The sequence below is a fragment of the Salvia miltiorrhiza genome, unplaced genomic scaffold (assembly GCF_028751815.1).
Source record: "Salvia miltiorrhiza cultivar Shanhuang (shh) unplaced genomic scaffold, IMPLAD_Smil_shh fragScaff_scaffold_39, whole genome shotgun sequence".
In the NCBI taxonomy this organism is placed as follows: domain Eukaryota; kingdom Viridiplantae; phylum Streptophyta; class Magnoliopsida; order Lamiales; family Lamiaceae; genus Salvia; species Salvia miltiorrhiza.
Genome location: NW_026651458.1, coordinates 1,071,789 through 1,088,491, shown reverse-complemented (window position 1 = coordinate 1,088,491; position 16,703 = coordinate 1,071,789). Strand labels below are relative to the sequence as shown.

The 16,703-nt window shown below is 38.6% G+C and overlaps 2 protein-coding genes and 1 non-coding gene across 3 annotated transcripts; 2 read left to right on the top strand and 1 right to left on the bottom strand.

Moving 5' to 3' along the window:
* The first annotated feature begins 6,357 nt into the window (after positions 1 to 6,357).
* Positions 6,358 to 6,464, top strand: LOC131002972 (small nucleolar RNA R71). Its single transcript, XR_009094489.1, has one exon. It is a non-coding gene; the product is annotated as a small nucleolar RNA R71 (small nucleolar RNA).
* A 3,520-nt stretch (positions 6,465 to 9,984) lies between these two features.
* LOC131002948 (uncharacterized) lies at positions 9,985 to 11,397 on the bottom strand. The gene is made up of 3 exons (XM_057929439.1): positions 10,815 to 11,397; positions 10,499 to 10,733; positions 9,985 to 10,402 (listed from the first exon to the last, which is right to left on the bottom strand). Exons 1-3 carry the CDS (start codon positions 11,395 to 11,397, stop codon positions 9,985 to 9,987), a joined length of 1,236 nt encoding a protein of 411 aa, XP_057785422.1.
* Positions 11,398 to 13,917: 2,520 nt separating this feature from the next.
* On the top strand, positions 13,918 to 16,182 carry LOC131002947 (protein DETOXIFICATION 43-like). Its single transcript, XM_057929437.1, has 7 exons — positions 13,918 to 13,995; positions 14,830 to 14,965; positions 15,051 to 15,147; positions 15,226 to 15,326; positions 15,394 to 15,557; positions 15,647 to 15,718; positions 15,850 to 16,182. Exons 1-7 carry the CDS (start codon positions 13,918 to 13,920, stop codon positions 15,889 to 15,891), a joined length of 690 nt encoding a protein of 229 aa, XP_057785420.1. The 3' UTR covers positions 15,892 to 16,182.
* The last annotated feature ends 521 nt before the right edge of the window (positions 16,183 to 16,703 follow it).

Sequence of the window (16,703 nt, the reverse complement as noted above, 5' to 3'; positions counted from 1 at the left end):
CATGTATAATGTATAATGTAGGCGAAATGTTGGTTTGCCCATGGCTGTGACGTTTGCCTTCTTCAAGATCATGGCGGATCCCAAAAAGAAAATGGAAAACATCCATATCGATTCCTACTTGGTTGTATTGTACACGTTCCCAGAGATGGCTGGGATCAGGAAATTCAAAAGACGACTGACGATCACTTCTACAACTTTCATGGTAAGTAAATCTGTTTTCTTAAAAAAATTCATAATCAAAATATTTTAGGCACGAATTCACAACTAAAAGAAATATTTGTTGTGAATTCAATCTTCTATGAATTATAACTATTGTGGGTTGTGAATTAGTTGTTAGAAATTAGATTTTGGTTGTGAATTCATACTTGAAAGGATGAATTCACAACAAAAAGTACAATTAGTTATGAATATTATGTTCAATTCCATACTTGAAGTAAAACTAAGAAAAAACGCTATACTTATACAGGCTGCTGTCTTCCAAACATGGGTAAAGTACAAAAGTGAAGTAGAGACACCAGAGTCAAGTTCACAAAATGAACTTCACATTAATACGGAAGACTTATTTGAACTGTCGCAGTTTGTCATTGGAGAGCAACCGTCGTGGGGCCATATTAAACCATGGAAGGATTATGATAAGGTAAAAATAACCAATTCTGTATTAAAAATTTAAAGTACTAGAAAATTCACAATCAAAGAAAATTTTGGTTGGGCATTCAAGCGTGAAAAGATTGAATTCACAACCTACGGTTGCTTTTGGTTGTGAATTAGTATTTTTGAGCTAAAAATTAGAAACTACAAGTGTTTTTGGTTGTGATTAAAGATTTAAATTTTGAATTCACAACCACAAAATAGGTAGTCAGTGTAATGTGTTCAGATAATATGAATATAAATATGAAATAAATTAATGATTTATGTTTGATGTTGTGATTCAACATTTGAAAATTAAAGGATAAGTCAACAATAATAATTTAGATTAGAACTGTTATTTAAGTTGTGAATTCAAGCTATTGGTTGTGAATTCACAGTAATGTACAGACACTATTCATTACTGATATCCGAATTTGTAGGTTATTGCAGTGGTGAACATTGCACATCATTGGATAACGTTATGCATTAATCTGGTAGAAGCATCGATCACAGTTTATGACTCCCAGTTGCACGTCTTCACAGCAGATGACTATATACTAAGCACACAGAACATCGTGCCATTGTCTAGATTGCTTCCATACGTACTAAAATATGCAGGTTTCTACGATGCAAGACCAGAGCTCAAAGAATCTATAAAGCAATGGAAGATAGAGCATCCTAAGGAAATCAACTTGTACGAGCAAACTGATGATATAAACTGCGGACCATTTGCAGTAAAGTTTGTGGAGGCAATTCTGACAGGGCGCTGGGAAGATGGCTGTTCGCTAATATTTTCACCACGCCGCAAGTATACGGGTAGTTGTAATATATGGAAGCAAGGTCGTATCCCACAAGGATTAGTAGTTCAATCTAGTGATTATCCTAATTCATTTTACTAGACTATTTAGACTAAACGAAGGAGTGATTGGTTTGATTATCTAACTAAATACTTAACAAGTGCAAAGACAAATAAAATCAAATAAACAAAGTGGATTAACAAGTGATTAAGGCGATTTAGGGACTAGGCATCGATGATTAAGCAAAGGACTTCAATTATAACTCAATACTAATCTTGACGAACCTAATTATCTAGAGTGATCTCCCAACTAGTTCTAGCCCCCTCCCGGACGACTAAAACGGTAGATTACGGGTCATAGTTGTCGTCCCCGGTCAACTTCTAACCTATAACTCCCAAAAGCACACAAAGATCGACATACTCTCACCCAACTCTCAACCTCCCGGTTATCGAATTGATATGTTTCAAACACCTTATCTATTGCAATTATCCTCTCCCGATTCAAAGTGCAAATTAGAAATGCATAGAATGTGGCCAACAATCCATACAAGAAATAAATCAAGGGTTTGAAAAGATAATGTGCAAATGAACAAACAAGATTTATATTGAGCATAAATAATCAATCCATTACAATAATCATCTAGCCTAATCCCCAAATCAAAGAGAAATTTAGCCTATCATGTTCAACAATAACATACACAATGAAAAGAGAAACATAAATGAAAGAGAGAGAAAGAATGAACAAATCCTATTGAGAAGCTTGCTTCAATCCTCTCTCCTCTTCAATGCCTTCTTCAAATGGGTAGGAATGAGTATTAATGGGGGTTAGGGCTTGGATATGGAGGTAGGAAATGAGTATTGAATGTAGGGGATGATGAATAATGTGAGGAAAAGGGAGAGAAAGGGGTTTAAGGGCTGAAAAACGCGACTCCGCTCTTTTCCCGCGGTCATGGCCCGCGCCCGTGGTGCTCAAACGTGGGCAAAACTCAGGGAACCCGCGGTCCCGCCCCGCGGCCGCGGGTGGTGACCGCGGTACACCTCTGGAATTGGGAACAGCTGACCCGCGGTCCCACCCCGCGGCCGCGGGTGGTGACCGCGGGGTACTGGGCGTTTTGCACAGTCCGCTCGTTTTGCTCCGTTCTCCCTCGTCCGGACTCGGATTTGGTCGCCGTTTGCGCTCACGGATTCCTCTCGAGACGTACTTCAATCTCATATCTTCAAAATGCTCCAATTAATCCTTTATTTTTCCTGAAATTACTCCAAAACTACACCAAGATATCAAATCTTCATAAAACTAAATATTCGGGCACAAACAAGCATTCACAAGCAAAACATGAAGGGAAATGACAACAAAACATGTGGAATTGAGGTATGAAAACCATGTTTGTCAACCCCCCAAACTTAAAGTGTTGTTTGTCCCCAAACGACGAAGAGAAGAGAAATAAAAGTAAACAAACATGTGAGCATGAATTGGTGTCATTTCAAGGGCTTCAAATTTTACAAAAAATCTTTCAAAAGTGCATCACAAGTAGAAATGCATTCCAAGAAGTCACAAGTGATAATGAGTTCAATATTATAACCTCCAAGCTTGAATCCTAACAAAGTGGATGTTTCAATGACGCACTCAACTCTCAAGTGTTTAGAATGGACGTGTTTGCACTCAAATTGAAACAAGTATGCAATCTACCATAAGCTTGCCATTTATCCTAACTCTCTATACTTCAATGTGTTACAAATAAAGATCAAAAAGGGCTTCTATTTAGGTTGCAATGAGAGCTCTTTGGTGAGGTGAGGTGTTTATAGGCAAAGTGACTCATATCCCATACAATTCCCAAATTGAATATGTCATATTCACCATTGTTCTTTTCTAATCAATCAACCAATATCCCCACTTTTCTTCCTTTTCACCCTATGAATACTTATCAAGACCATGATTCAAAAGGCAAATCACTCCCCTTTGTACTATTTTATTCACATGTCTCTTCATTTTTCTTTCTTTTTCTTTTTGAGCTTATAGGAGACTAGTGATTTTCACTCAATCGAAGTTTGACAAGCAATTTCAATCATTTTCCAACCATTTTCATCAAAGCAACCACTAACACTCTAAGTTCTACCCCTTTATCATTGGTTCATTAAAAGAAAGGCTACAAGGCACGAAAGGGGTAAACTAGGATCAAATGAGAATTTGGACACAATTTGAGTTAAGTGGCTAACAAAGATGGCCTTAAATCACTTCAATATTAACAACACATCTACTTTTATTTTCAAGAAAGGACTCATGGCAAGTTCTAGAGATCAACACACATGCTCAAATGATTTACACTCAAGAACAAAATGAGATTGTAAATGTATGACAATCAAAGGCTCAATTCTTACAAGCTCATTTTCAAGTTCTTGGAGGCAAAACATTTAACTCACTTGTCACAAGTTCAAACTTTTCATGCATAATCCACAAGTGATACACACAATTTTTCCAAGAAACGATTCATATCATAAGCCCAATGACATTCAATCAACATCACAAAGTTTGATACAATTATCCCAAGCAAAACAAAAACAAAAATATCAACCCAACTAACTCTCAAGCTTTCATTTATTCAACAATAACAAAAACAAGACAACAATACTAAAACAAACAAAAACAAGTAAAGCTTACGATAGATGAGACAACTAATCCATCTCTCCCCTCCCCCCAAACTTATTTCACACAAAGTGAAAATGAGTTTGGAAGAAAAGAGAAGGAGAAGTTGTCTCGGACTCACAAAAAAAACTAACATATAAAAAAAAAAAAATAAACCATACAAAAATTAAAGGGTACCTTGTTGGGGTGCCTCCCAACTAGCGCTTAGTTTAACGTCATGAGCTAGACGTCTCCATGATGGTGTTATGGCTCGGGGGTGGTTCCAACGAACACTTCAACTTTTGGTTTCAAAGGCAAAAATGCCTTGATTCTTTCCTTCTCAACCACAAAGGTTCTTTCATCCTTCTTTCTCAATTCAATTGCTCCATTGTTGAAAACCTTGTTGATTTTGAAAGGACCCGTCCATTTTGATCTTGGCTTTTCCGGAGGTAGTGATTGACGGAAGGTGAGGAGAAGGACTTCATCATCGGGTGCAAACTCCCGTTTGTGCATCATCTCGTCATTAGCACTTGTTGTCCTCTCTTTGTAGAGGCTTGACTTCTCAAATGCGTGATACTCATCTAACTCTTTGAGTTGGAGTACACGGTCTTGCCCCATTGGATGTATCTCATTCTCACCAAAGAATGCATACTTCAAGTGTGTGGGGAGAAGCTTCAACTCCAAGCCTTGGGCTTCCTCCTCTTTCCTTTCTCCCTTCAATTTTTCTTTCATGTTGATGCAAGGTTCAATCACTTGCATCAATTTGCATTCCTCCACTCTTATTCTTTCTTCCCCATCTTTGTGCTTGGGAGCTTTGTGGATTGAGAAGGTAACACTCTCATCATTCATTCTCAATGTGAGCTTGCCCTTTGCAACATCAATTAGGGCCCTCCCCGTCGCCAAGAATGGACGTCCAAGGATCAAAGGTACATCCTTGTCCTCAACCATATCCAACACCACAAAATCCACCGGAAAAATGAATTTGTCAACCCTCACCAAGACATCCTCCACTATCCCTTTTGGATATGAAACGGAACGGTCCGCCATTTGCAAAGCAATCGTGGTTGGCTTAATGGTTCCTATTTCAAGCTTGTTGAAGATGGAGAGAGGCATCAAATTTATGCTTGCTCCCAAATCACACAAGGCCTTTCCAAAACGACCATTTCCAACATCACATGGGATAGTAAAGCTCCCGGGATCCTTGATCTTGATGGGTAGCTTCTTTTGAAGAATGGCACAACATTCTTCGGTGAGGTTGACCGTCTCAAATTCTTCTAATTTCTTCTTCTTGGATAGAACTTCCTTGAGAAATTTTGCATACTTGGGCATTTGTTGCAAAGCTTCAACAAGGGGGATGTTGATGTGTACCTTCCGAAAGATCTCAAGGAATTTAGAGAACTCACTCTCCACATTTTTCTTTTGAAGTCTTTGAGGGAATGGAATTGGTGGGCAATAAGGTGGTGGTGCCTTGTACACATCTTTCTCCTTCTCCTTATCGCCTTGCATTTTTGAGGAAATGTTCTCATCATTGTTCATGACTTCCGGAGGTATCTTGGACTCTTCAAGTATCTTCCCACTTCTTATAGTGATAGCCTTGCAATGTTCTTTTGGATTCACAACGGTGTTACTCGGAAATTGCCCCTTTTGATGTTGGTTGCTTAAGGATTCGGCAATTTGTCCCACTTTCATCTCAAGCATTTTCAATTGGGTTGCTTGAGCCTCTAACCTTTCATCGGTTCTTGTCATGTGGGCTTGAGTGGCCGTTATGAATTTCATTAAGATCTCTTCAAGGTTGAGCTTCTTCTCTTCCTTGATCATGCCATCACTAACCGCAAATCCGGGCGGTGGTTGCAAGAAGTTATTGGGATTACCATAGGAAAGATTCGGGTGACGATTTGCTTGAAACCCTTGATTGTATTGCCCTTGTCCTTGATAACCACCTTGTTGTTGGGGCCGGAAGTTCCCATAGCCTCGGTTGTTGTTGTTGTTGATGTAGTTCACATCCTCAAAGCTAGTTTGTTCTTCAACCACGGGTTCTACTCTTGATATTGACATAGCATCAATCTTGCTATTCATAGCGGTCAATTGAGCCGTCAAAAGAGCTATTGGATCCGAGCTTGTTGTAGCCGCCACCTTCTTCAAAATAGTCCTCTCCCCCGGAAATTGGTAGCTATTTGCGGCTAAATTTTCAATGATGTGGGCGGCCTCCTCGTGGCTCTTCTCCAACAATGCTCCATTGGCCGATGCATTCATGTCTCTTTGCATCTCACCACTACACCCGGTATAGAATGAGCAAATAATGGTGTTTTGATCCAAACCATGGTTGGGACACTTCCTTATCATCTCTTTGAATCTCTCCCAAGCTTCATAGAAGGTCTCTCCATCGAATTGATGAAATTGGACAATGTCCTTCTTCATCTTCATTGTCTTACTTGGAGGGAAGAACTTGATAAGGAACTTTTGAGCCATTTTCTCCCATGTAGTGATGGAACCAATCTCCAAAGATTGATACCACGTCTTGGCTATGCCCCTTAGTGAGAAGGGAAAGAGTCGGAGTCGAATGGCATCCTCCGGGACTCCATTTATCTTGATAGTATCGCATATCTCCAAGAAATTGCCGAGATGTCCATTCGGGTCATCTTGAGAAAGACCGGCAAATTGATTTTGTTGCACCATGTTGATGAGACTCGCCTTGAGTTCAAAATTGTTGGCATTGATTCTTGGGGCATGCACTCCCCCTTGTTGGACCACGGGTTGGAACATATTGCTAATAGGTGGTGGTGGTGGTGCATTCCTTCGAGCCTCTTGCTCATTGATACGCCCTTGCATAGCCTCCAATTGTCTTTGGAGTTGGAGGATCAATTCTTGATTTTCCATCATGTTTCCCTCCATTTCTTTCTCTCTTCTTGCTCTTGCTTTGTTGTGTCGGCAAAATGCTTCAACCTCAAGGTTAATGGGTATAAGAGGTGCACCCTTAGACCTTGTGTTCATACACTACCTACCAACCAAAAAGAAACAAAGAGTCAAGACACAATCTTAAAATTGAAAATAAAAATAAAGCAAGTAAAATGTCCAAAGTAGTTAAGCACAATGATTCAAAATATCACAAGTAATCAAACTAAACTAATCCCCGGCAACGGCGCCAAAAACTTGTTCGCTAATATTTTCACCACGCCGCAAGTATACGGGTAGTTGTAATATATGGAAGCAAGGTCGTATCCCACAAGGATTAGTAGTTCAATCTAGTGATTATCCTAATTCATTTTACTAGACTATTTAGACTAAACGAAGGAGTGATTGGTTTGATTATCTAACTAAATACTTAACAAGTGCAAAGACAAATAAAATCAAATAAACAAAGTGGATTAACAAGTGATTAAGGCGATTTAGGGACTAGGCATCGATGATTAAGCAAAGGACTTCAATTATAACTCAATACTAATCTTGACGAACCTAATTATCTAGAGTGATCTCCCAACTAGTTCTAGCCCCCTCCCGGACGACTAAAACGGTAGATTACGGGTCATAGTTGTCGTCCCCGGTCAACTTCTAACCTATAACTCCCAAAAGCACACAAAGATCGACATACTCTCACCCAACTCTCAACCTCCCGGTTATCGAATTGATATGTTTCAAACACCTTATCTATTGCAATTATCCTCTCCCGATTCAAAGTGCAAATTAGAAATGCATAGAATGTGGCCAACAATCCATACAAGAAATAAATCAAGGGTTTGAAAAGATAATGTGCAAATGAACAAACAAGATTTATATTGAGCATAAATAATCAATCCATTACAATAATCATCTAGCCTAATCCCCAAATCAAAGAGAAATTTAGCCTATCATGTTCAACAATAACATACCCAATGAAAAGAGAAACATAAATGAAAGAGAGAGAAAGAATGAACAAATCCTATTGAGAAGCTTGCTTCAATCCTCTCTCCTCTTCAATGCCTTCTTCAAATGGGTAGGAATGAGTATTAATGGGGGTTAGGGCTTGGATATGGAGGTAGGAAATGAGTATTGAATGTAGGGGATGATGAATAATGTGAGGAAAAGGGGGAGAAAGGGGTTTAAGGGCTGAAAAACGCGACTCCGCTCTTTTCCCGCGGTCATGGCCCGCGCCCGTGGTGCTCAAACGTGGGCAAAACTCAGGGAACCCGCGGTCCCGCCCCGCGGCCGCGGGTGGTGACCGCGGTACACCCCTGGAATTGGGAACAGCTGACCCGCGGTCCCACCCCGCGGCCGCGGGTGGTGACCGCGGGGTACTGGGCGTTTTGCACAGTCCGCTCGTTTTGCTCCGTTCTCCCTCGTCCGGACTCGGATTTGGTCGCCGTTTGCGCTCACGGATTCCTCTCGAGACGTACTTCAATCTCATATCTTCAAAATGCTCCAATTAATCCTTTATTTTTCCTGAAATTACTCCAAAACTACACCAAGATATCAAATCTTCATAAAACTAAATATTCGGGCACAAACAAGCATTCACAAGCAAAACATGAAGGGAAATGACAACAAAACATGTGGAATTGAGGTATGAAAACCATGTTTGTCAATGGCTTCAATGTGAAAAGTTTGAAGAAGTACAGAAATCACATGGCGACGACAGTTTATGCATTCAGTACCAGTTATGACGAGTGAGAAAACAAGAATTTGAAAATTTTAATGGTGGTTGGTTTAGAAACTTAAAACTAATTCTGTTTGATGCTTGGGATAAAAACTTTGGTTTGTGGTGGTTTGACTGTTTTAATACTTTCGCTAGCTAGTTTGAATGATGAATGGTTAGGTGATGAATGAATAATTACCTACTTTTGACTATCATGCTTTTAGATAGATTTTGGAACTACGAACTTTGAATAGTTAGCTATCCTAATTTGTTGTGTTTTCTGTATTTTGGATAAGTTGGTTTTAGTTAAATGCTATTTTGCTTCTGTTACTGTTTTATTTTATTTTTTTTATATATGCACAATCGGCAACTATTGTTGGTTGTGAATTCATATCTTAAAGCTAGAATTCACAATCAACAATTGTCGTTGGTTGTGAATTCCACTTAATATCTTAATTCACAACTAGCAAATTTTAATGGTTGTGAATTCGAACTTGAAAGCTCAAATTCACAACAAAAGGCTAGTGTTGGTTGTGAATACGAGCTTTAAGGCATTAATTCACAACTAAAAAAACTAATTACTTGTGAATTGAAGCTTTGTAAGTGGAATTCACAACCAACGGCTATTGTCGATTGTGAATATAAATCTTAAAGCTAGAATTCACAACAAACAATATTTCTTGTTGTAAATTCATGCTTTAAAATTTGAATTGACAACCAAAACTAGCCGTTGGTTGTCAATAAGATATTTAAATATTGAATTCACAACTACAAGAATTATGGGTTGTGAATGCATACTCTTCGGCATGAATTCACAACCACTAATCATAACAGTTGTGAATTCACAACCAACGAATATTGTTGGTTGTGACTTGAAGTATTATATCTTAAATTCACAACAAACAATAATAAGTCAGTTGTGAATTCAAACCTCGACATTCAACAAAGAGCCAAAATAGTACAGATGGGTTGTGAATGCATACTCTTCGGCATGAATTCACAACCACTAATCATAACAGTTGTCAATTCACGACCAACGAATATTGTTGGTTTGGAATTCAAGTATTATATCTTAAATTCACAACCAACAATAAGAAGTCAGTTGTGAATTCAAACCTCAACATTCAACTCAGAGCCAAAACAGTCCAGAATAAAATACCAGTAAATATAACAATTCACAACCTAGTCTGTTCAGAATTCAATCACAATAACAGTAAACATACGACCTATATATTCAGAATTAAATCAAAATAACAACGAATATAACAATTCACAACCAGAACCAATCAGAATCCAAAAAAAATAAAAAACAACGAAAAAAAAATCATGAAATCACAACCAAGCGCTTGCATTAAATGACGGACACTTTCTCTTTGTATGCCCAATCTCTTGGTAAATACTGCAATGCTTAGCACGACGAGGACGATCAACTTCTTGCTCATCACTTTCTATGGGAATTAGAATTTCTTCTTTACACTTTGACATGTAATGAGCTGTTTTGTGGCATCTTGAACAAACACTAACACATGACTTTGTAGAAAATTCCATTGCTGAAGGAATTCTAGAAGTCCGTGGACGCCCTGATTGACTAGGATTCTGTGGTGCACCAACAACCCTTGAACTCACATCCGCAGGAACATCCCACTCATCTTGATATGGGATAGGATTCACATCAATAAAATACATCTCACGTAACGTCTGCATTGTATAGTAGCTAGACACAAAAGCAATGCAAGATTGCTTTGACTTGCTACAAAATCACAACATATTCAAATTTAATAAAATATATACAATACAAAAAAAAAGCAAAAACATCAAAAACAAAGACAAACATATAAAAACTTACAATATAGCAGCAGCAGCATGAGGGCAAGGGATCAAGTCAAGATCAAACTCATGATAAGAACAACTCCTAGCACGAATATCAACAACATAGTTTCGATCACTAGAAGAAACTGTGAATTTGAATGCATTAATTGCATTAACCTCCATTCTCCGACCTTCCTCAACTGAGATGTCTAGTTTCAATGCAGCCCACTCTGTAAGTGGATGAGTTCTTGCCAAAGCTTTGCTACGCCTTTCTGCAAACCAATGACATATCAATGTTCTCACAAACTCTAGCAAGGTGCATACGGGCAATCTCCTACCCCATCGAAGTCTACCATTGAATACCTCGGCATAATTAGACGTCATGAAGTTATATCTACAAACTCCACAATGACTACGTGCCCATCTAGAAGGCCAAAGATCCATCAACTTTCTATATGCACCTTTGTCACGAACCAAGGCCAATTGCCTAGAATACAAATCATATTGCTCCCTCCTGTAGCTATTTGCAGCTCTCTGAAATATAGCTACAACATTTGCACCATATCTTGCAAGGTTCTTCTGCAAATGATACGTGCAAAGACCATGAGGAACTCCAGGAAACACAGCTTCAACAGCATTCTTTATGCTGATATGCTGATCTGAAACAAATAACATGTTCTCTAAAACACCAAAAGCACGTTTCAACCGTGTAAGAAACCATAACCATGAACTGTCATTCTCCTTATCACCCAATCCAACAGCTAATGGAAAAACCTGTTCATTTCCATCCTTCGTCACAGCAACAAACATCACACCCTTATACTTTCTTTTCAAATAGGTAGCATCAATAACAACAACAGGACGCCCAGATGATAAAAAAACCACGAATACAAGTACCAAGAGCCATAAAACAATACTTAAAGACATCATCTCCATTAGTCTCCAAATCAATAATCGAGTCCGGGTTGCAATGCTGCACCATATGAAGATAAAAGGGGATCAATTGAAAAGACTTATCAAGATCGCCATAAATAAGCTTGATGGCGTGATTCCTCCCAACATAAGCAGCTAAATAGTCAACACACTACTACAAAATTGTGTATACATGACACTGCCTACATGACGCTTTTTATGAAAAAGCGTCATGTATGAGCGCCATTTTCATTTATATGACATTTTAAAAACAAAACTGTCATGTATATTGTGTCATGTATTCAATACATGACGGTCTGATGACACTTTTAGAAAAAACGTCATATATGAGTGTCGTTTATTCATAGTATACATGACATTTATTATAAAGCGTCATATATGTGCGTTCTTTTAAATGTTATACATGACACATAAGTTAACTGTCATGTATGTTACTATAAAAATCGTCATTAATTATATTATTCTTGACACAAGTTTTAAAACGTCAAGAAATTGCAAAAAATCGTCATAAAAAAAATCCCCAATTTTTTGTTTTTGAGTGACACTTAATTAAATTTTTTAAGCACTCCCATCCTAATTCATTCTTCCCTCCCACACTGCTCTCTCCCGTCAGAAATTTTGAACCACCGCGCTCAACCCTAGCCAGTCCATTCTCGCCGCCCAACTGTCATCTCGCTGCCTATGTGGCTAGATTCTTTCATCTCCTACTGCCCGCCGCTCTGAATAATCGAACCCGCCGTGCTCAAACCCTAGCGATTTGGTGAGAGGAGAGGCGGTACACGCCGCTCGAAGTTTCTCGAAGGAGGATGGGGCGCTCGTTGATGAAGATTGGGAGCGTCTCCGCCGTCGAGGAGATGAGGAATGTCAGGGTGAAAGCAAAGAGCCCTAATCTCTTCTCCATCCCTGATTTGTCTAATCCAATGTTTATGTAGATTGTGCCTGATTTATGCTTAATTGTTCTAATTTTAGGGGTTTGCATGTGCTTATTTTAAGTTAAATCTTCTGGAAATTGGTGCGTTTTATGGTCTATTTTATGCCTTGCAGGAGATTTAGGTTTTTGAGATGAAGAGTGCAAATCTTGGAGAAATTGGGCTAAGAATCGTGTGTTTGTGCACACTCTAGCATGGAAGAGAAGCAAAGCCCCCGTGCCAGAACCGAGAAGGCCCGCGCCAGAGCTAAAACCCCGCGCGGAAGCCAGAGCAGCGAAATCATACGCCAGAGGAATCGCGGTGAGTGCGGAAGTTCCAGAGGAATCGCGGCGAGAGCAGAAGTTCCAGAGGAATCGAAGCGAGCAAGGAAGCGCCAGAGAAATCACTTCGCTACTGGAAACATAAGTGTCAGAGGAATCGCTATGCCAGAGAAATCACCATTTCTCTGGAGTCAGAGAAATCACCATCTCTCTGGAGTCAGCAAAATCAAGAAGCCAGTGTAGCCAAGTCATCACCAGAGGAGTGAAGAGTCAAAGCAGAGGGGATAGAAGTCAGTACAGAGGGATCGCAAAAGTCAGAGAAATCATCATTCCGCTGGCAAATGCCAGAGCGGAAGCGATTTCGCTGGAGACCCGTTCCCCTGGCGATAGCCATTCCGCTGGCGAGAGCCTCGAATTCGGCCGGACCAGAGCGCGCGTTACAGCTGGAGGTTGCCTTACTTTGCACGATTCTATTGCCTTTAGAATTCTTTTTTGCATGGCAACTTCCATGGTGATCCTTAGGAATTTGAAGTCTATAAATAGGGTCATACTTTTTATTGTAATAATCAATCTTTTGCCCTAGTTTTAGATGCCACCTTGCGATTTGTTGGCATCCGAAGCTTAGGAATTTAATTGCTTTCATAGTTTCGAGTTTTTAGTGTTCTAAGTTAGATTTTAATTTTGTTCTTAGTTTAGTTTCTTGGATTGTGACTGCGTGACACGATTACACGTTCAAGACATTTACGGTATTTCGTATTTCAATTCAATTTACTTTCGTTTAATCATGTTTACGTTTTTCGTTTATGCTTTCGTTTTAATTATGCAATTTAAGTTATGCACCTTAGTTTTACGCCTAGATTAGAAGTCTTTAAATTAGGAGTCTTTAAATCCTTAAGTTAGGGTTAATTCGAGTTGTTTAAATTCTTGCCTAGGTTAAGTTTAAATTCAATTTAAGTTTAAGTTTAAGTTTTAAATCAAACCTTTACTGTTTTCCTACTTGTTTTCCTACGATACTACTAGAAGCCCTTTAAGACTTTCCTTGTGAGATCGACTTGGGTTAGCTTACACGTTACAATAGATCTCGTACTCTTGCGAGTCAATCTAGAGTAGTGTTTAGGTTGAGTGAGTGCCCAGAATGATTCCCACTCCTAATGCTTGCAGCGTGTTGGTTACCAGTAATTGCTTCGTTCTGTAAATTATTTTCCAGAATCGCAAGTATAAGAGTGTGATCTCATGGATTCGAGAGCTTCTGCATCTAGATCTCATCGTATCACAGATTCTGATTTCAATCGGCGGCGGAGGAGGAGGTGGAGGTGGAGATTGGAGCTGGTTCCATGGCGTATTCGAGGGGATTGAGCTGCGGGGGGACTGTGAAGCCATTGGAGAGGAGGAAATCATCTAGAGATGAGAGGGTGTTGTGGTGGACGAGCTGTAGTCATTGCTCCGCCGTTTGATGCTCTGATGTTTTTTGCTCTGTTCTAGGTATTGATGATTTAAAATCCTAATTTTGTTGCTTCCTGCAAATTTATGTTTGTGATAGTCTAGGGTTTCGATTTTATGCTATGATTTTATATAGCTACTTGTGAATTTCTGTTCTAGGATTTTTCTGCAATTGGATTTTATATTTTCAACTCAAAAAGCCAATCTTAGGACTAGTATTTTGCATTTGTGTGTGACTTCAAATTTCCAGTACTGTGGTAGAACACAAATAGAAACTATTTCGTCTTGTCCTTCCACCACCTAGTTATTTTAAAAATACATGTAATTGTTGGTTTGGGCAGGGCACCAGTTCTTGAGCTCTTCTTGAGATGAAATCCTTTGTTTAATGGCTTTTGTCCCCCAATTTGGGATTCAGTGATGTCAAATTCTGCCAAATTTTATGTTGGCGCCTTGTACACTTACGATTCTTATATTCGGAAGTCTTTGGGGCCAACAATTTCTGCTGCAATAAAGATGTGAATTCCGATCCCACCATTTTGAACGACAAGAAAATCAATCTTATTTTTCAGGATGCAAAATGCAGTGGATTTGTTGGCATAATTGAAGGTATCTTTCTTCTTCTTCTTGGATAACTTTGGTTTTAATGGAGAATTATTAGTATGCTTAGTCAATTTTGGAAATATTTCTGATTTTGTTGTGCTTTGATTGGTTATGTTTTGGAGAATTTCTGGTTCATTTCCCTTAACTGAGCTTCCCTTAACTGAATTTCAGTTTTGGAGAATTGTGGAACATATATATATATATAGGGATCTCCAATGCTAGAACCTGCAGAGAGGTACCTCACCATAAGGTCACTTGGTGCTCCTGCAGTCCTTCTCTCTCTAGCCATGCAAGGCATCTTTCGTGATTTCAAAGATACTAAAACTCCTCTCTATGCTATTGGTAACAATTTAACATTAACATTTCATTTTCATTTTTAATGTCATTCACATATGTCTTAACTTCCCCTCTTGTTTTCTGTCAACAGTTGTAGGTGACCTAACCAACATAATTTTGGACCCCATTTTCATATTTGTGTGTCGTTGGGGCGTCGTCGGTGCTGCCATTGCTCATGTCCTTTCACAGTCAGTTTCCACTCACTACCTACCATATATACTAATTGTTAAACATGAAATGTTTAATTTTTTATTTTTTATTTTTAGGTACTTGATCACTCTGATTCTGTTTAGCAAGTTAGCAACACAGATTGTGATGTTGCCTCCAAGCATCAAAGATCTGCAGCTGAAGAGATTCCTCAAGAATGGCAAGTTAATTAATTAGTCGATACTCCTTATTCTAGAACGCGCCTTTTGACACTCCCTCGCATGCAGGTTTCCTTTTACTAGCAAGAGTGATAGCTGTGACTATCTGTGTGACGTTGGCTGCTTCGTTGGCTGCAAGGTTCGGCCCGACTCCCATGGCTGCATTCCAGATATGCCTGCAGGTCTGGCTCACTTCTTCACTCCTTGCTGATGGCTTGGCAGTTCCTGGACAGGTTACTTACTTACTTATTATGCTCATCAAATTTTTATATATTTTTTTTTTGTTAGAGTATAATCAATGCAAACCACTAATGATTTTTAGCCAATCCTTGCTTGTGCATTTGCTGAGAAAGACTATCAGAAAGCAACAGCTGCTGCAACTCGAGTGCTGCAGGTGATTTTTAATTACCACCAATTAATCTAAAGCAAAGTAACAGCACATTCGTGATCCAATAAACTGTGTTTTTTGCAAATTTATGCCAAAGTGAATTCTTTGACCTCCATTGAAACTGAGCTTCCCTTTAGCTATTACAGTCTGCCTCATTGCAAGCCTCAAGATGGAATTAAAAAAAGTGCTGAGAATCTTGGAGAGCTGCTAATGGGAGATCAAATTGACAACTCTTCGTATCGATTCCGCATGAATGTCAACGAGTCTCTCTACCTCTGCACTACTCCCGAATTGAGTGAAAATGATGTGAAGCTATTAATGCTAATTTCTTTGTCTTTGTAGATTGATTGGAGAAATGAAGAAGTTTGTTCATTGAAGGCATGGATATGCAATAGTCAATGATTTATAGGTTTCAAACATTATTGAATAATTGTTGTAAATATATTATGATGTGTATGTAGGATTTTCAATGTTGAGTGTTTAATGTATTAGAATGTTGATTAATTAATATATAAATGTTTTAGATATTTTATATTGTTTATTGGTTTTTAAAATTTAAAATAGGAGAATTGAAAAAAAAAAGATAAAAACTAAAATACTTAATTATGAAAAACACATAGATGACGGTTCGGAAGTGTCAAGTTTTAGTATAAAAACGTCAAGAATACCAGTATACATGACGATCGGAAACTGTCATATAATTATAAAAAATGTCATGAATTGTGATTTCCATGACGGTTAGAAACCGTCAAGAAAAAAATATTTAGTGTCATGTATAACATATAACTTGACAGTTTGAAACCGTCAAGAAATATATGATAAGCGTCAAGAATAACATATTACTTGACGGACATAAACCGTCAAGAATACTATTAAAACCGTCATAAATGATAATAATAGATGACGGTTTATAACCGTCATGTATACTAGGTACTATACACTACACCACTATACTTGACAGTTTCCAGATGGCATACATGACGGTTTTTAG

Coding starts and splice junctions, on each gene's coding strand:
- LOC131002948 (XM_057929439.1), bottom strand. CDS start 11,397: ATGGAGATGATGTCTTTAAGTATTGTTTTATGGCTCTTGGTACTTGTA. Junction 10,734..10,814: donor TTATGCCGAGGTATTCAATG/GTAGACTTCGAT, acceptor ATTGGTTTGCAG/AAAGGCGTAGCAAAGCTTTG. Junction 10,403..10,498: donor CATGCTGCTGCTGCTATATT/GTAAGTTTTTAT, acceptor GTGATTTTGTAG/CAAGTCAAAGCAATCTTGCA.
- LOC131002947 (XM_057929437.1), top strand. CDS start 13,918: ATGGCGTATTCGAGGGGATTGAGCTGCGGGGGGACTGTGAAGCCATTG. Junction 15,148..15,225: donor ATTGCTCATGTCCTTTCACA/GTCAGTTTCCAC, acceptor TTTTATTTTTAG/GTACTTGATCACTCTGATTC. Junction 15,719..15,849: donor CTGCAACTCGAGTGCTGCAG/GTGATTTTTAAT, acceptor GCTTCCCTTTAG/CTATTACAGTCTGCCTCATT.